General features: G+C 44.8%; 1 protein-coding gene across 2 annotated transcripts; it reads left to right on the top strand.

Annotated features, from left to right (window-relative positions):
• Positions 1 to 181: 181 nt before the first annotated feature.
• On the top strand, positions 182 to 18,597 carry WDR91 (WD repeat domain 91). 2 transcript variants are annotated; one of them, XM_062492326.1, is made up of 15 exons: positions 182 to 304; positions 2,043 to 2,222; positions 3,201 to 3,408; positions 4,256 to 4,338; positions 6,459 to 6,583; positions 8,321 to 8,498; positions 8,767 to 8,919; positions 10,953 to 11,152; positions 11,620 to 11,770; positions 13,239 to 13,333; positions 13,639 to 13,807; positions 14,528 to 14,636; positions 16,070 to 16,182; positions 16,904 to 17,101; positions 17,962 to 18,597. In XM_062492326.1, exons 1-15 carry the CDS (start codon positions 182 to 184, stop codon positions 18,124 to 18,126), a joined length of 2,250 nt encoding a protein of 749 aa, XP_062348310.1. In that variant the 3' UTR covers positions 18,127 to 18,597. The 2 variants fall into 2 exon arrangements, with proteins under 2 accessions (XP_062348310.1, XP_062348311.1); XM_062492327.1 differs by lacking the exon at positions 17,962 to 18,597 and having other exon boundaries at positions 16,881 to 17,067.
• The last annotated feature ends 891 nt before the right edge of the window (positions 18,598 to 19,488 follow it).

The raw sequence follows: 19,488 nt of genomic DNA, 5'->3' as shown, positions 1-19,488 counted from the left end.
TCCCGGCGGCGGCCAATCAGAAGGCAGGAGAAACGCGGGCTGGACGCGCCAGCGGGGCGGGGAGTGGGGCAGGGAAGCAGCGAGGCACGCTGGGAGTTGTGGTGTCCGTGGTGCTGGGCCGGGCTGGGCCATCCCTTCCCCGCCCGTGGGCGGGCGGAGCCGGCGGCGCCGCGGGGCCCCCATGGCGGCGGCAGCGGAACGCACGGACGAGCTGGTGCGGGAGTATCTGCTCTTCCGGGGCTTCACCGCCGCCCTGAAGCAGCTGGACGCTGAAATCAAGGCGGACCGGGAGAAGGGTTTCCGGGTGAGCGGCGACCGCGTCGTCCCCGTTGCCGGCGGAGCGCTGGGCGCGGGTGCCCCCCGGGGAGGACGCGCTCCCCGGGGCGGGCCGCGGGCGGCTCTCCGCGCTCCCGGGGCTGGGCGAGGGGAGCGGGCCTGGCGGCGGAGGGATCCCTCGGAGCTCCCGCGCTCCCCCCCGTGGGCTGGGCTGGGCTGGGTGCCGGGGCCCGGCCGGCCGCACCGGCGGGACCCCACATCCCGGAGCCGCCCGGCCCGCCCTGCCGCCGCTTAGGGACGCGTCGCTCTGGTGAGGGGCTATGGCCGGTTCAGGGCTCCCCTCCCGCTCGGCTCCGGAACGCCGTCAGCGCAGGACAGAGGGCTCCATCCCCTCGCCCGCTTTCCGAGCCGGGAGCTGCAGCTCTCGCAGCCAGCCCCCACCGCTGGCCAGCCCGGCCGTCTGCGGACCCTGCGTCCCACCTGTGACCCGCCAGCGGACCCTCGGCTTCGGCACGAGAAGAACGGAGGAGACCCGCGGACCGAGAGGGCGGGAAGGCGTTCCTTTGCCCGCATCTTTTCTCGGCCATGAGATTTTTATCCAGCGGCTTTACAGCTCCGCTCTTTAATTTGTTTGTCTTTAGTACCAGCTGCCTTGGCTAACGTGTGGGAATTGGCACAGAATTTGCCAGTCTCAAAAATACGGTTTCAGTCCTTTGTGTGAGCTTTGTATAACCATAGCAAGTTTTGGGCACCGAATGTAGTGCTTTGAACAGTCAAGTTATTCTTTGACCAGCAATATAAGCACTACTTACTTTTTCATTAATGAAGCACGTTGCTTTTATTTTTTAAAACACCAGCACTTTGCGAATGTGCAGAGGTCGGCAAACAGCTGGCTTAATTGGAATTGTTGTCTAAGAAGGGTCTGCTAGGGTCACAAGCTTCAGTTTTCTGTATCTCTAGGAAGCCACAGAGATAAAAGTTGGGTATGTCCTAAGATACTAACTGATGAGGGAGAGCAAACCACATATTAAACAACTTTATTTTAATTTTATACAGGATGCAGTTTTCTTTTTCTGATGCCTGTCTTGGCCATCAGAAACCACTGAACAAAAAAATCTATTCCCACACCACCATTCTGCTTTATTCCCACACCACCGTTCTGCCTTATTCATATTGCAGAAATGTTTTCCAAAGAGACATAATGACAAAAAAAAAATCCTTCTGCAAAATTTTATGCCTGCCTTGTTAGTAGATGATGTTACTAAAGCTAAAGGTACTTCAAAGATTGTGATAGAACAGAACTAACTTCTTTCTGTCGGCAGGTATTTTTTTTTATTTTTATTTATTTTTCTTTTTCTTTTTTTTTTCTTTTCTAAAAATAGTACCTTTTTATTCAGGTGCCACAATTGAGTTTTCAATATTTAATCACTTTTTTTTTAATTATCAGCTGACTTTTAAAAGAGGTAGAAAGTTTTGCTTACTTGCAAAAAAAACCCCCATCAGTCGGGTTCAAAGTGTGGTATTTCTGTCACAATCTGTTTGGCTGTGCTCTGTCATATTTCTTTTTCCTTCATTTGCAAAGTGCTGCAGAGTGGAAGAAGACTAATACAAAATGTAGAGTGTTTCCAGGATTAGAAAACAGCTAATGCGTAAGGATTGTACTGTACCGCTTAGGCAGTTAAAGCTTCTCAGCACTACGTTACAGAAAGTCTTGTGCCTTAGGAGCCCTTGCATGGCTGAAGTCTTCCCTGTTTTGCCCTCTTTAGGTGGATAAGATAGTGGACCAGCTGCAGCAGTTTGTTCAGAGCTATGACCTGGCTGCCCTGCGGGATTACTGGAGTTATCTGGACCGACGCCTTTTCAGCCGTTTGGAAGACGTGTATCGGCCAACGGTGAACAAACTCAAAACCAGCTTATTCCGATACTACCTTGTCCATGCTATTCAGGTAGAGTTTGGTTTTTAGGTTCTACTTTATGAAGATCCTGGTCTCTGAAATCAAACCAATGAACTACCCTTGTCAGCCTCTGCCGGGCCTGCTGGATTAGGAACAAGCAAGTCATGTGTCACGATCAGGAGTGTAGTAGGGAGTTTGATGCGGACTCACATGAGAAGCTTGTGTGCAGGATAGGGAAACGTGGTTTGCTGGCTGCAAGATATTCACACTCTCATAGACAGGTTTCCCTGAGAAAGGATAACAGTACTGCTAGCTCAGTCCTGCTCAGTTAACTTAGATACTGGCAGGGGACACAAGGTTCAAACTGGAACAAGGAAATGTGGGAGAGAAAATGAGTGTCTTTTTGCTTGCTTTGAATAGAACAGAAAATAATGAGCTTAAAATGCAACTGAGATTTTTTTTCTGTTCAAACCCTGAAAGTCAATGGAATGTATATTCTCCCCTTGGTTCTTCTCAGCTCCATTCCCTGACTGAAGATCTGGGTGTTGGTGGAGGAGTCAAAATCTAATCCATCTTTGCAGAAGTGTGTTTTTTTGTGGTTTGTTTTGCTATGTGCTTACCCTGAGGTGTGACAGTCCTGTCTGAATAATGTGTCAGATGGAAACCTTCTCAAGCTGCATCTGCTGTAGACTTGAGTAATTTGAATTATACTGTGGTTCTGTATATGAACGCTCATGTCTCACGTCGGTGCACTTTGCACTGGTTTAACTGGAAATCAATGTGTTTGGTTCAATTGGTCTCAGCCTTTAAACAGGATTGTGAGGACTAGAAAGAAGGTTGGATGAAGTGCATTTGTGAGCTTCTAGTGTATTTGGGATTCTTTTGTCTCCTGGTGAATCTGTAACTACCCACTTGTTGTGTCAGGGTGGTGAAAACAGTTCTTATTGTGTTCATAACAAAAAGCAAATATTCCTAGACCTAATCTGCTGGCATTAGTGAAGTGCAAGGCCTGTTCTTGCTGTGTTTCAGAATGGCCGCAATGACAAGGCACAAGAGTTTTTCCTCAAGCAGGCCTCTGAGCTCCAGAACCAGGTGGAGTGGAAGGATTGGTTTGTCCTGCCCTTCCTCCCTGCTCCAGACTCCAACCCCACCTTTGCTACTTATTTCTCACGTCAATGGGCAGATACGTTCATCGTGTCTCTGCACAACTTCCTGAGCGTCTTATTTCAGTGCATGCATATCCTTTCTTGCAACAAATAGTTAAATCTCCCATGCCCTGGTGTTATATTTTCAACAGGCATGCCAAAGATATGGTACTATGGAACTTCCTGCTCTCAGGTGATTTTTTTACAGCCAAGACTTAATAGAAAGTTGGTGTTGACCAGAGGATGTTGGTATAGTTACTGCTCAGTTATCTGATGATATGTTGTATTCCCATGGAAAACAATTATGGTCGTTGCTGATGCTGAATCATCCTGATGCTAGTGACTAGAAATTTTGTGCACATCTTGTTCTGAAATGGTTTTACTCTTTTCTTGCCATAGTACAAAGCAGGCATAGAACCTTGGGTCATAATCCATAACTGTAATGGTATCTTCTGTTAGATCCTTCTTTGGGTACATTAAGTTCACAACATTGCCTAGTGACAGCTCATTATAACAGAGCAGTTGCTTGTTGTCAGAAATCAGTTTTTTGCCCCACGCTACAGAGTTCTTTCTGTCTTACTTGTTTGGTGATGGGCAGGCTTATGCTGCAGCTGGAATACAGCTCATCTTGAACCATTTCTTCAGTGTACAGTAAAACCGTAACAGCACCTATCTTGCCCTCCACTTCTCACTCTAAAAAGAAATAATCTAAAAATCCTTGCAAAGTCCACATGAAATAGTTTGTGCAACAGCAAAGTAAAAAGTTAACTAAAGTAATGAAGCTGCTGCTAATCTTCTGGTCATGCATGTAGTTTTTGCTAATTGTGTGGACTGTGCAACTTTGTTTTTCCAGATAAATGGCTGGTATGGAGTACTGGCTTTTAGAATTAAGCCAGGTGCACGCAAGTTATTGCCTCGATTTTCTTTAACATTGCTTACCAGTTCCAGTCATACTGAACTTTGAAGCTGAATGTCTCAGGAGCAGTCTCATACAAGAAGAAAATGAATCGTTGCGGCATAAGGTCAGAACTGAGATCACTCTTTAGCTGCTGACTGTGTGATGTGAGTTTTGTGGAATAGATTCCATCCATTTGAGAACACTGTAACTGTTCTGTTTGGTGCAGTTATTCTAAGGCAGGTTCTTTAAGTATTTTGTTTTATTTTGAGTTATCTTTCAAATATCTCCAGCAAACTTGGGTTGTGATCATATTGTGAAATGTGTCCCCCTCTGCTTGAGGTGATTGTCTCCCCTCCCTGTGCTATCCAACAGGTGACTGAATACTATACAACTATACAAACTCCTTTTCTCTTACAGTGCAAAAAGAAAGTGAAATGGGTGGAGGTTAAGGGTGTATGTCATAGAGCTATAGAATGAGTTGGAAGGGACGTATGCCTGATTTTGTGAATAGTATTCAGTCACTTCCAGATTTTAGCTGATAGAGCAATAGAAGCAATAGAAATGGGCAGTAAATTCTGGCAAAGAGACAGAAACTGTTTCTTCTGAAATGGCCCCTTCACCATGTTTGATGTGCACTTAAAGCAGTTTAGACCAGCTAATGGAAATGCTGAGTGTCTGTTTCCCAACTCTAGATCTCACAGTAAACCATAAGAAGGATCTGTTGGTTCAGACAAAATGTTGCCCAGCTCCATGTCTTGTGTTTGACAATATCATCAGCAGATACTTAGGGAAAGGGTGTAACATGAGTCAGTCATTTCCAAGTATAATTTCTATTAGAGTAATTTGTGAAATCTGAAGTTTAAGAACTTTCTAAACAATAGATCACATGTAGATGATCACATACAAATGGGAAGGCTCATCCATGTAAGCAGAACTTTAATTTCACTTCCTCAAACATACCAAGGAAAGCTCTTTCTGTATAAATACTTCAGTAACATCTGTGCTTTACCTCTTGTGTTACAAAACACTGCTGTATATTGTGTTTCCTGTTTGTAGAGTTTTAATAGCTGTTCAACACTGTCCTAAGAATTGAAGTGAAATAGAATAATTTATTTCAAAAAGGAGGCAATTTTTGGGGAAAAACCACAAGATTTTTCACTGTATACTGTATGGAGTTAATAGGTCAGTCAAACATTGACAGGAGGGTTCTGCAAAGATGGTTGGTGAATAGGGACAGAGAATAAGGTATGTTTTAAAATAGAGCTCTTTTATTTCCTCAAATTTTGTATTCTTTACTTTTAGTCAGATTAAAGATATGGTTTGTGTTTTGCATGTTGGCTGATATAATTTGCAGTCTGGATAAGAGTTTTCTGACAGATCAGAAGTAAAACTTGACTTTTCCTTTTAGTCAGCTTCTCAGGTCAGAGGGGGAACCAGCTACTTTTACAATACAGGTTTTAAAAAACGATGTCAATAAATGCTGGATTTTATACTAGCTGAACTTAAGTAATGAATCTGTTTTATGCTGCTGAAACAATGCGAATTTATAAACAGCAAGCTAGATTTCTAAAGGTCATTTTTCTTCCTGTATTTTCTTTCCTTGAATACTATGTTAAAAAGAAACATATCTGGAAAACAAATGTACAGAAACAGAAAAGCCTGAGGAACTCTTTGTGTGAGTAAGAGTCACAGGCAAAAACCACATCTGTTCCAGAAAACTGCATCGTGAGGTTCCTCTCTGCTATAGGGAAAAAGAGATAATTTTCTTTCTCCATAGTGTGGAGATAAATCTCACTATCATTCTTGGGAAGGAGTTGCACAGGGTATGGAGCTGGATTTCAGGGTGACCTGGTTTCACTGACCTCGGTGCACCCTGCCAGTTCAGCAAACCCTTGGCTGTGGAAGAAGATTACCTTCTGGGCTTCTGCATTGCCCTGGCCTCAAACTGCCTGCACCAAGAGGGACTGGTAAGCTCTGCCCTGCCCAGCTCTTGTTTCACTGATGTCCCCACAGCAACAGCCCGAGGAGAGGAGTGAAGGGTTTTAAGTAGGCTCCAGTTTCATGTGCGTTAAGTACTGATAGTTTTGACTAACTGCACTAATGTGCTCAGCAGGTCAGAGCAACTTTGTTTCCTTCCCCGCCCTTCTAGAGCTGTTGAAATAAAAGGGTAAACAACTTCCGTGAGTGGGAAGGAGGTGAATCTCAGTGACCCGGTGTTTACTTGTCTCTTTTCTCCTGTTGTAGCTGTTTGCTTTGCAGGCTGAATCCTCCCGCATGAAGAAAGAGGAACTGGAGGTGGAACAAACAGTTATGCATCACAAGTTGCCTGCATATGTGGCCAACATGGATCGACTAGGGGACTCTGAACTGTGAGTGCCTGCAGGAGAAGAGCTGGGGACAGGCTCTGCTAATTTTCTTGGGTCAAGAAGCTTCCTGGAGGGTCATTTCCATGTCCCCTGCCCTGGGATTTAATGCAGAAAGACATCCAGGTAGACATTATGGTGACCTAAGTAGGTTTAATGGAATTCAAGACAGGTGTCTCTCCCACCATTTGGGAGGTTCTTGCAAACCGGTGAGAGCCCAAGCACACATGGAAGTGATTCTGCTCTGCTGTCAGCACTGCACAAAGGTGTTCTGGTCATCTAGGGCACTGGTAGCAGTGCAGTCCCTACAATATTGCTCAAATAAAGTGGATTGTCTCTTGATTCCAATTTACTTGAGTGCTTGCTGTGCCGTAGGTGAATGCCCTGTGTTGTTTTGTAGATAATGTTACTGCATGACCCAAAGGGATTCTTGTTACACAGGGATGTTTTCTTTCTTTTGCAAAGTCAAGGGAAATTCTGAGGCCTAGCTATGCACATAATTCCCCATGAACTTGCTGCAGTTAAAAGTGCATTTTATGGCTACATCTATTTCATGCCTGTCTCTGGAAATTAGGCAACATACACAGTGATACAGCTTCTTTAACTTTTGGGTTTTTACCCCATGACAGGAATGGGATGGATTAAATTATTCTGTTGCCAGTGACAGATAGAAGTTGTAGCACGTACTACACACAAAATATTTTAACCTAAAATTTGTCAGATTAAATAGAGTTAAATTGAACTATCTTGATAACTGCTTTGCAGTCTTTGCACAGGACAGGCTACAGAATTTAGTTTGTGATACGGTTTTCGTAACTGTGTGGGAAGCCCTGATGTATGTATTGAGGAGTGTGACGTGAGGGATGGGGTAGTTTATTCCTGTATTTATTTTTGTCCATTTGAATTAGAGAAACTTGCCTAAGAAGTGGCATTTCTTGTGTGTGCAACTTTCCTCTTAGTGTGAGGGCCAGTTCTGGTTGCTTATTTTTTGTGTCTCTACTTAACCCAAAGCCCAGTTTTGGTAGAATATTTCCATCCCTGAAGAGTGGATAGAGACAGTGAAGATTATTGTATTGCCCTTGCCCTTGCTGTCATTCTGCTCTGAGAGGAAACTGTAGCAGAGTGAGGTCAGCCATTTAGGTTCTGGGGAGCAGCTGCTGCTCTTGGCATTGTGGACTGAGAAAGGAGATGTTTATAGTCATAGGAATGGGCTGTAGCTCTCTTATTTTCTTTGGGTCTGGATTTTGAGATATTAAGGGCCTGTGCTGTAAAATTGTTGAACATAATTTGCTGATTAGCAATGTTTCAGTGATATATTGCATGCTGAATGTCTCTCAAAGTAGGTCTGTTTTATGCTTTGAATTGGGAATCCCATCTGAATAAGTTCTACAGAAATCTGAATTCCCCTGCCTTTCCCTTAGGGTCTTTCTAAACAAACCAGATGGAGTGGAAGAAATTTTAGGGGGCCCTACAAAGGATTCAGCAACAGTTTGAGCTCACTGTCTCAGTGGCATCTCTGAGAAGTGAGTTTTTGGTTAGAGTAACTATAATGATCTGCTCCAGGCACTATCAGGATATTTTCAAATAGTTTTTCAGTGGATAGTGGTTCACTGGCTTTGAAATGATTGTCTGACTTCCAGGGGTTCAAACAGCTGCCACTTCGCTTAACTGGGTGATCTTTGATCAGGTTGCCTCGCTACACTTTCATACTGTATTTTGTTGGTGTTTTGTTTTTTTCATTAGTGATATGACCTGCAATCAGAGGAGTACAGCACATTCTCTTCAGTCCCGGGGAGGCTTTCTGTCCTCTTTTCTCTCCCAAAGTAAAAAGGGCCCTTCCAGACCATCCCATTCAAGTGGGGCTTCTCCAATGCAGACTGGCAGTATGCTGCTGGGGAAGAAAGAACCAACAAATCACCAGGTAATTCTCAACTGAAAGTTGCTCAGTCTCCAAGGAGTTAACTTGCAGCATGGCACTGCTCCAAGCTTTTGCTTCCACCTGAAAAATTAAATGTCCTTTCCTGCCTTGTAAATGCATGCTGGGCCTGAATGCAGCACAAGAACAGCTATTGTTTTCGAAGAGCTTGTGGAGCCCTTGCAGGTGCTTGGTTGCTTTGCTTCTTCTTTTGCTCTTTGTTCTGCAGCCTACTAAAAGCATAACTTTGCCCAATCACTTCTCTGTTTTCCAGAGTGCCAAAGCAAAAGAAGGAAGCTGTAAGGATGGGAAGAGCCACTTCAGTGGTTTAGTGGCAGGCGAGTCTAGTTCCCTGCAGCAGCGGCAGAAGCGTTTGCAAGAGCATGGGAAAGAAAGGAAGGAACTGTTGTCAAAAGGGGCCTTCCAGGTACTGTCAGCACTGCAAGGCTGGGAAGCAGAAGGCTTGTATTTCTGTAAAACTAAGTGGTAAAACAAGTGCAAGTGTTTCCTTTAAGCTGTGGAATTGCTAGCCAGGAATAACTGTATCAAAGGTTAATGTGTCTAGTTAATCAACTCTTCCTGCACTTGGTTTGTTTCTGTGTCCCTTGGAAGTTAATCTGTATTGGCATTTCAAATGGAAGAAGATTTGTCTTTTGTCTCCATGTTTTTCAACAGCCCGAGTCCTGAGTCTTCATTAAGGTTTCATTCACTCTTAGTGGTTGTGTTAAAATACCTTGTTAAAATCCTCATTCCTCAGTGGTGATGAACTTGGCTCACTCATCCAGCCAAAGTGACTTCTCTTCCTGTAGGTTCTTATGCTGATTTCTGCAGGCTCCGTCTGGGTCAATAAAAACAAATAGAAAATTTTACTGGATAGGAATGGAAGTTGCTTTCCTAGCAACATTTGCTTTTGGAGTTTTTTTGTACTTTATTGTTGTAGTTTTGCCTGGGGGTGTGCCCTGCTTTAAAATCTAATGAAAAAATAAAACTATGTCCTGGATTTTAACTGCTGAAGGTCAGCACACTACTTTTGTTCACCTGTGTGTTGTCTGGCTTTCAGCAGCCATGTTATCAGAAAATACAGAGTACAGGAAGCATCTCAGCTGTTATTTTGTCTGTATGAAATTCTGCCTTGTGGAGAGACAGTGCAGAGGGACTGTTGCCTGCTGGCTGATGTTTAGCTGTTCTGTGTGTGGGAGAGCTGGTTAAAGACATGTTACTCTATCAGTATTCAAGGCCTTGAGAGAACGTTTTTTTATTCATGATTCATCTAAAACACTTTCAGCCTTGGTTGGAAAATTGCAAAACCTGATTTCCCAGTAAGTTTCCTTTGACTTTCCTTTTTCTCCAATGTTCCAGATTAAGGCAGTGATTTTTTGGGCTGTGTAAAGATTGGTCCTTGTTCCCTTGAGGAAGCTTGATACTCTTTAACTTTCTCTTGTACTCAATGCATGTGAGTAAAAAGGAAACTGAAAGGCAGCACTGTTTCTTTCATGAGTGTCATTCGCTGGTTGTTACTTCTCTGCATTAACTAGCAGAATAATTATTGAATTTATTTCCCAATCTTTTCCAGCTCTGTGATTTCAGATTATTTGATTATGCAGTGCTTGATCCATTGGTCCTGATGAGAAGCTACTGTAAATTAGGCAGGCATGTGTTACAGAACAGGAATTCATAACCCTCAATACCATTTTGGGGACACTTAGTTTTCAGAGGATGGTTTATTGTAAGAATGCTAGCAGATGATTTGCCACCTTATGTTCTGTGTCTGCTTCTTGTTCAACTTCTGGTGGCAAGGAAAGACTAAGCTGCTTCCAAATGTTTCTGCAGTGCAGCTTTTGTCTCATCCAGATACCATCACCTCCTAAAACTCCATTTGTTCTGTCTGCCCTGTCAAATTGGGTTTTAAGCTTTTGGACTCACATGTCAGCTCCACTGTTGTCATCAGTCACTTGGCCCCAGTGTGCACAATCTAAATCTGTCAGATCAGGATAATCCATCTACTGGGGCTTGAGAGTCAAGTTCTTGTGCAGGTTTGCTGAACTGCTATAATACAGACTTAACTTATGTTGCTGAATGCAAGAATTTCTGGAAATATGTTGATCTACTTGTGAATTTGTGCTCTGATAGCATATAAACGGGCCTTTGATATTGGCTGAGCTGTGCTAGAAATGTTGCAGTTCTTTTAGTTCTTACAGGAAAGTGTATAGCTGGGCACATGGAGGGGGGATATAAGGGACTCAGCAACTAAGCAGGTCATACTAAATACTGCAGTTATGCAACACATGGTACTTGCACTCAAAAAAGTCCCTGGCAGAAGGAGTGTTGGGCTGACAATGTTTCTGTTTCGTTGCAGCTTCTTTTTTTTTTTTTTTTTTTTTCCTCCCAGCAGGCTGGGGTAGCTGAGGAGCTCGATATGGAGCTGCTTCCTTGTATTTCACACAGGATTTCTTCCTTCAGGGCCAAAGTGCTGAGAAGAAAACAGATACTAGCATAGCTGAGGCAGAACCATGCTCAGAGCTGCATGCTGAGCAAACAGAGACTTCAACCAAAATGCCTGGCAGCAGTGCAGAGGCTGTGGGGGCTCGGCAGGAACAGCCTTTCATCGTCCTGAGCCAGGAGGAGTATGGGGAGCACCATTCATCCATCATGTACTGCAGGTAATAATGCACTGGCAGAAGAGGCTGTCTTGTAAAAGCTTCTGCAGAAGGATCAGCTGTGTCTGGCCTCTTTCTTCCAGCCTCTGCTCTGTCCCAGTGTGTTGGATATATACTCTTGGTTGTAGGGCAGTCAAGTTGGTGTGACAGAAAGTAAGAAGCATGTAGCTTGTGCAGTGAGAATGGACAGATTTTTGGACGGAGATTTTTGTGATTGGGCAATGCTAAACAGGAAGGAACTCTCTTGGGAAGCAGGTATTGCTTAAGGGCATTATGCTTTATGTCTGGAGCTTAGTGTGCTTTGTTGTGCCAGTTACTCAGAAGTGAGCAGGTAGTAGTGCAAAGAAATTCTAATTCCTGCAGAAGGAACTGGTATATGGCCAGGAAGGGAAAGATTGTGGGAAAGATAGTGGGCTGCATCTAAGAATTTGAGGGAGAAAAATATCCCATCAGTTTCATTCTACACACAGGGTTGATTGTTCTGGACGGAGGGTGGCCAGCTTGGATGTGGACGGCGTCATCAAAGTCTGGTCTTTTAACCCCATAATGCAAACAAAAGCTTCATCCATTTCCAAATCTCCGTTGCTGTCCCTGGAATGGGCCACCAAGCGGGATCGGCTGGTGAGTAGTCTGCATGTGGAAGCACAGCAGATTATTTGGGGCCGTGTTGCTACATGTTGCATGTTCACTTCTAGACAGCTGCACTGTGGATAAGATTGGGGCAGCAATTAGTTTCCACGATTAGTGTCACACAGGGAACCAAAGCCTCTAGGGTCTAAGAAAAACTACAGTGGGGAGTGTATGCTTTGTATTGAGCAAGGAGTTCACCACCACTTGCCCTGAAACAGAAATTCCCAAGCTGCAGTGTGGGTACAGCTGCAGGATTGAAGTAGTGCCTTTGAGAGAAATGCCCATCTTCACACAGATCATGCAGCAACTTGTAAAGACAGGCAGAGGCAACAGAGTACAATCAGCCCGTGGGAGGCCTGCAGCAGAGAGCTTTCCTCATGCCCTGAGCCAGCAGCAGAGAAGGGGAAAGCAGGGTTGTGGGGGTGGCATTTCACTTGTGCAGGTGTGAAAGAAGCTCCATGGCCAGTTTTAGACTGGTGAGCTCTTAAGAGCTGAGGGGTTGTGTGTGCATAAGGAGCTTGGAGCTTGTTTAAATAACATGGCAGTTTAAATGTTTCCCATATCCTTTTTTCTCTAGCTCTGTTACTAGAGAGGAGCCTTAAATTATATGCACTCCTCTGAGTCCTAGAACTGTTGCTAGTGTTTCATGCCCTCCCTTGGCACATACAGGGCTGTATGAGAAGGCTGGCTTACAAATGAGACAGTATTTTTCGCATTTTGGTACTGACAATGTGTGGCTTGCTAACCCCAAAATGCCACCTGTGAAGAGGTGGTGCTACAACTTGTCTCTTCTTTTGCTTTTAGAAAGTAAGTTGTTGTTGGGCTTTGTTTGTTGTGCTTATGTTTCTTCTGTTCTGTGGAATTTATTTCCTTCTTGCTAATAGAAAGACTCTTCATTCTGAAATACATGTAGGATTCACCAAAAAATTAGGCACAGAAGTGACAAAGATCTGGCTTGCTCAATTTTCATTTATAATGCATCTCTCCATGACTTAAATTTTAATTGAAATTTTAACACTGCTGATAAAACGTATGAGCTCTTCTGGATGATTTCTTCCTCCCATGAGTGAAAGGAGCTGGCTTCTGCTTGATTTTCTCTTTAGCACACAGTCAACAATCTTCTCTTTCCTTGGACCCCTAGATATTGAGACTCCATACATGTTTTGCATCCTATAGGGTTGAGCCATGATCTAGAAAGTGGTGTTTATGCCACCCTGGTGCTTATTAGAACTTTTTCTCAGTGGGAAGCATGTTTTTTTTTACTCTTGACCGCTGTGACTTTGGAGTAGTCCTACTCAGTGTGATTGCATAGGAAGACAGGATGTACCATAATGGAGTAATATTTAGCCTGAATGCATAAATAGAAAAAAAGTTACTAAGTCTTGGTTGTTGTTGGCCAGCATTGTTCTGCTGCTCACTCACACTCTTTCCACTTTTCTACTTCCTTGCTGGTTTCAAGCTATTGCTTGGCAGTGGGGTCGGGACGGTTCGTCTTTATGACACAGAAGCAAAGAAGAATCTCTGTGAAATCAGCATTGATGAAGACATGCCCAGGTAACTCTGGAATACTGATTTTTATATATAAACATAAATAAATGGTGTTGGTTTTAAAACTGAACATCTCGATGTTCCTGCTGCTTTTCTGCAACTGCAGGACTAGCCAGCCTTCATCTAGAGGGCAGTCCCTGCCTGAGCAGCGTGGAACTGCTCAGGTAAATGTGAGACACTCAAAAACTAAGCATGTGAATTCTGGCCTCCTTTACAGCACACACTACCTTAATGGGAGATCTCATAGGTGAGTGTTCTGCTTGAGGCAGCTGCAGGAGAGAGGTGATTCAGACCATGTGCCTGTGTTTCAGGATCCTCTCGCTTGCCTGCAGCCCAAGTGGTGCCTCCTTTGTCTGCTCTGCAGCAGCCCAGAGCCCCGTCTCCCACATTGACTTCTCTGTAATCAACTCTGGGGGCAAAAGCATGAACCAAGTTCCTGGGAAGCTGCTGCTATGGGACACTAAGACGATGAAACAGCAGGTACTTGCTGGATTTCTTTACTTTCTCAGTCTGCTTGCTGAGAATGAATGTCTTCTGTTTCAATGTGTAGCAGCCCTCTTTCTAAATTATGCTTTCTTTTCAACACCCTTCTTTTTCCTCCTTCCTCCTTTCCCCTCTGTCATATTCAGGTTAAAAATAAATAATGTAAGTAGCTGCTGGATTGGGTGAAGATTTTTTGTTTGTTTGTTTGTTTTATTGATGTGTTGGGTTTTTTCTAAAGAATTCTTCAGAATGGTCCATGGCCTTGTTTCTGTCATGGCTGCACAGTTTGTGACTGGAAATATCCCAAGTGGATTGAATGATGCTTTGCTCAGGCTTTCTCCAGTTGAGCTGTACTGAAGGGTTTTCGTTGCTGCTGTTTCCCTTGCCTTCCCTGTTTTTAAATGAAGTGCTGTCCCTGACATGTGTAGGAGAAAGCAACGTACTCAAGCTAATGCCTGCCAGAAGCTGGTTTTGCAACCTTGAGGCCATGGCCAAGAAAGCTGTGGCTTGGCTAAGGTGAATTGTTGGTTTAGTTGTCACAGTGAAATGCTGCTGCCAGACATTGAAGTTCGTAGTCATTAGAGGTGTAGGGCTCCAAACCAGAGTCCTTGTTATTAAATACCATCTTTCTTTCTTCCTTACTTCCTTCCCCTGGAGTTCAGCTCTTCAGCACCCCCAGCTCTGTTTCTCAGCATTAATGCCGATTTTCCCTTCCAGCTGCAGTTCTCCCTGGAGCCTGAGCCCATTGCTATTAACTGCACAGCCTTCAACCACAATGGCAACCTTCTGGTCACCGGGGCTGCAGATGGGATTGTTCGTCTCTTTGGTACGGTGGAAAGGGACCTCAGGGTATTGGTTGATAGCCAGGTGGCCAAGACTGGCATCTGGGCTTGTATCACATGCAGTGTGGCCAGCAGGATGAGGGAAGTGATTGTCCCCCTGCACCTGGCACTGCTGAGGTTGCACCTCAAACAGCATGTTCAATTTTGGGCCCCTCACTACATGAAAGACATTGCAGGGCTGGTGTGTGTCCAAAGAACAAAACCAAAGCTGGTGAAGGGTCTGGAGCACATGAGGAGTGGCTGCAGGAGCTGGTGATCTTTAGCTTAGGGAAAAGGAGGCTGAGGGGACACCCTACTGCTTTCTACTATCTGAAAGAAGGTTGTAGCCAGGTGGGGGTCAGTCTCTTCTGCCAGGGAACAAGGGATCAGACTGGAGGAAACAGTCTCAAGCTGCATCAGGGGAGGTTTAGATTGGATATTAAGAAAACTTCCATCACCAAAGGGATTGTCAAGCACTGGAGCAGGCTGCCAAGGAAAATGCTGGAATCACCATCCCTGGAAGTATTTAAAAGATGTTACAGATGTGGCACTTAGGGCTATATAGTTCAGTGGTGCACTTGGCAGTGTTAAAGTAACAGTTGGGTTTGATTACTTTGGAGGTCTTTTCTAACTTAAATGTTTCTGTGAAACTGAGTAGTGAGGTGGCCCCTAGTCCTCAGCTGGATGCCCCTAACAGGGAGGTAGCTGTAGGATATGCTTGGAGACCAAGGTGGAAGCTATTTTCTCCACAGGAGCTCTCAGGAGTGAATTGACATAGACTTTTTCTGGAGGACATTGGCTGGAGATCCTGGTAGTGCTGCTGGGTTTGTTATTTCTCTCCTGCTGGAGAGTAAATTTGCCCTTAAGCCATGTGCTCTTGTGCTGTGCCAGATAGCAGTACCACTAGACTTTAGAGGCTGAGTCATGAGGAAAGCAATATAATGTGAGACCTTCCATTTAAATGCAAGGACTTCACATCAGTCCTCCTTCTGGAAGCAATTTCTGTTTCTCAGGTTTTTGCCCTCTTCAGCCCATCCTTGCAATAAAGGCAGTTCAGGCCTCCTGCCTTTGAATGGGGAATCTGCTTCTGGCACAGGTGGAGGCTGCAGTCCCAGGTCTTTGGGAGGACAGAGCTGTCAGCAGCTGGGAGGATGGGCAGGATAACAAGGGGAGGAGTGTCAGTGGTACTTGGATGCCGAATGCCTGCAGTGGGCAGTGAGCATGTGAGCAGCCCTGTGAAGTCAAGTAGTTACAGACAATGATTTTTGTGGCCAAAGTGAAAACGTGAGTATAGGCACAGAGTGCTGGGACTGGATTGGGCTCCCCCAGGCTGGTTTGGAGGGCTGTCACAGAGACCTCAGGAACATGAAAGGCCTCCCTCTCTTCACCTTGGCTCTGTGTGAGTACAAGGAGTGTTCAGTACTGGTTCTCCCCTCAGATATGCAGCAGCATGAGTGCGCCATGAGCTGGAAGGCGCACGATGGAGAAGTCTACTCCGTCGAGTTCAGCTATGATGAGAACACAGTCTACAGCATAGGCGAGGATGGCAAGGTAGGCTATGGATGACCTCCTGGTGGTCAACTGGCAAGAGAGAACACTTCTGGAGTCTTCTCCATATGGTGGGGATAATCGTAAAAATACACTCAGATTCTGGATGAAATGTGGGCTGCTAACTGCAGCCTTAGGTGTGCAGTAGCACCCAGCTCTATGCAATCTGCAGAGTGAGTGGCTGCAAATGTGTTAAAATTGGAGCTGTCTTGGACCTTGTGTGCAAATCCTACTGTTGGTGATGTCCATTTTCTAGATAGTCCATGTGAAGATGACTTTTCTCTACCCCTGAGATCACCACATTTGAGATCTGGGATTCACAGGGAAGCATATCATTGACCACTTTGCACAATCTCATCAGCTGTCAGCTCCGTGTTGTGTTTATAATAAACCCTTCAATTTCTGCAGTTGCTCAAGTCCTCAGCAGTGTGGCTCAGGGAGGGACCTTGGCTGAGGAGTTAAGTTCTCACCAGAGTACTGCGTGTGGTATGGAAGGACACATAGGCAGTAGTGCTTGGGGAAGACAGGGCATATCTTTGCCTGAATGGAAGGCACTCTTACAGGCTTTGAAGCCTGTGTTTTATTAATACAGCCACTTAGGGATGTCCAAGTGCCATCTTCTGTTTGTGAGGAATACCCACTGTTTTGCTTAAAAGAAAGAAAAGGCAACTGTACTTGCATCCCAGGTAATTTCATTATAGGCTTTTGTCATCTCTTTTTCTAGTTTATTCAGTGGAATATCCATAAAAGTGGCTTGAAGGTGTCTGAGTATGACCTTCCCAGGGAAGCTACAGGTCCTTTTATTCTGTCCGGGTACAGTGGCTACAAGCAAGTCCAGTTCCCACGAGGACGACTTTTTGCTTTTGACTCCGAGGGCAATTACATGTTGACATGTTCTTCTACTGGGGGAGTAATTTTTAAGGTAAGTCTGAGAAATGATGGGGAATACTCATAAGTATCCATACAAGCTTCTGTTAATTACAAGGGTACAAGAGCAGCCACTGGAAGTTCTTAAGCAGCACCTACCCATCCTTGTTCTCTCAAAGTTGCTGTTCAGTTTCACACAGTGGGCACTTTAGCCATGTGTGGTGTACAGCAACTGTTTGGGTCCTGTGTGTGTAGCTGGTGTATTTGTGCTCCTTCTTAAAGCTTTTTAGTGTCCAAGTGCATAGGACAAAGTTTTAATTGCTTTATTAATATATGGATGCATGCCAGTTCAGTGCAAAATGTGTGATTGTTGACTGGTGCTCGTGTTCAATCTGCCTTCTGTGCCTGCTGCTACTGTGTTAGACCCAGCCTGATTCTCTTCCCTTACTGTGTACTGAAGTTAAACAAAGGGTAAGGCCGAATAGTTCCAAGCACCCAAATTTCTGTGCTTCAGTAACAAGTGTTACTGATCACATGCCCATGCTTGCAAGGCAGATTAGATGGAATTTTTACTTTGAATTTGGGGCACACTGAGCACCTGAACTAACATGAGCTATAGTTTAGGCTTATGTGCTTCTCAGTAGTGTATGCTCTTAGCCTGCCTTGTTCAATTACTGCAGTTCAGCTGATGTCAAAAGTTGAGCTGTTTGAGAATACTTCTCTTCTGTAGTGAGACTGGAAGCTTCCTTTCATGTGTGTGCTACACACATCTCAGTATCTCTCTGATTTTCTGCTTAATTATGTGTGCCCTTAGAGATACAGAGTCTCTACCAGGCTTTGGCTTGTCTTGTTGGGTCCATTGCCCCCACTGCAGAAACTTACCTCCTTAAAATCTTATGCTTTCATTCTTTTTAGTTAAATGGTGAGGAAAAGGTTCTGGAGAGCTGCCTTTCCCTGGGAGGACACCGAGCTCCTGTTGTCACAGTGGACTGGAGCACAGCTATGGACTGCGGGACCTGCCTCACTGCTTCTATGGATGGGAAAATTAAATTAACAACCTTACTGGCTCAAAAGTCTTAACCTGGACAGTACTGAAGGGGGAAAGAGCAACAGATTTGACAAAACCAGTGTTAATTCACAGGAACAAACTTCATGGGAGAGAAGGCAAAGCAAAATCCCTCTTCTCATTGTAGCTTTTGCCTCTTGATAAATACATTTGCCAAACCACTGTGCAACAGAATGCCAGTATGGGACTGGATCAGTGGCAGCACTGAAAAATAAGTCTCCACTAATCCATTGTGGCAGCTGGACTTCCCTCTGTTAGGGAGTCTTGGGTAGCACGTGGCTAAAAGGCTGTGGTCACGTCAGGGTTCTGCAGAAGGTGAGGCTGAAGGAAGCAAGCATGAGGCAGCACAGTGCATGACAATAAGATGACTCCAACTGGAAAGGCTGATGAGAAACCAGAGTATTCTTTGGGTATAACATTTGTTGTTATTTTGTTAGTTTGTTTTTATTTGATTTTTTTTCCATAAAAAGAAAATATTCCCTTGCCTTTGAACTCTATGCTTTGTTCAGCAGTTGCTGCAAAACATGGAGGGTGATGAGGGCAGTGATGTGCCAAGTCTCCTGCATGCAAAACAGCACTTGCATTTTCATCAGATGCTTCCAGCACCACACCTGCACAGCAGGGTGAACCAAACATCCAGGAACAAAACCAACTGCATTTTCTTGGATGTATTGTGTTACCTTGCTGTAGGTATCTGCCACCAACCAGAGCAGAAATCCTGAGTCTGACTTTGAAATACTTGTGTTGGAGTTCAGAAGCTACATAATGCCTAGCAGCTGCCTGATGGTGGATAGGGGGAGGGAGGCCAAGGCCAGTCTGGCCCTGTAAAGGGCTCTCTGTCACTGGTGCTGTCTCTCCCCCTAAGCCCTCCAACATCAGGGCAAGTGCTGTGCTCAGGTATTGCAGTCTTTGAATGAACTAAGCAGATACATTTCATCTGCTTACACATTGCCATGGAGCTTTCTGCTGCTTCTGTCCTTAGTCTGTATTAGGAGTTTATGGTACTGTCATTTCTTGGCAGAGGATACACTCTGCTGGAAGATAAGCAGCCCTATGAACCATAGGGGTAGCCATACTCACAGACAGCTGTTCAGGGGCAACACTGCTGGATACTGAAGTCCTCACTACAGGCATATTCATGCTACAGGTACTTGTTGTCCGTGGAGTGACTTGCTCCCGCTGCCTACACTCATCTGAAAACCCTGTCTTCCATTTCAAGGTCTTCTAAGATTAACAGGGCCCCTACCAGATTGACATCTAAGTACAGGGTTTCTGCCTCGGTGGGATGTGATACTAATGATGTAGCTGCTCTTTGTGGCAGTCTGAGCTAATGTCTCCTCAGCTCCAGTGCTGACTTAAAACTGGCTTCAGGCATT

Source organism: Cinclus cinclus, chromosome 4 (genome assembly GCF_963662255.1).
Source record: "Cinclus cinclus chromosome 4, bCinCin1.1, whole genome shotgun sequence".
Lineage (NCBI taxonomy): Eukaryota > Metazoa > Chordata > Aves > Passeriformes > Cinclidae > Cinclus > Cinclus cinclus.
This window is presented reverse-complemented; position numbering and strand designations above follow the sequence as displayed.

What these genes read in the sequence shown, in the direction of transcription:
- WDR91 (XM_062492326.1), top strand. Translation starts at nt 182, where the DNA reads ATGGCGGCGGCAGCGGAACGCACGGACGAGCTGGTGCGGGAGTATCTG. An exon ending in ATTGATGAAGACATGCCCAG is followed by an intron (nt 13,334 to 13,638) that starts GTAACTCTGGAA and finishes CCTGTGTTTCAG; the next exon opens with GATCCTCTCGCTTGCCTGCA. An exon ending in GCATAGGCGAGGATGGCAAG is followed by an intron (nt 16,183 to 16,903) that starts GTAGGCTATGGA and finishes CTCTTTTTCTAG; the next exon opens with TTTATTCAGTGGAATATCCA.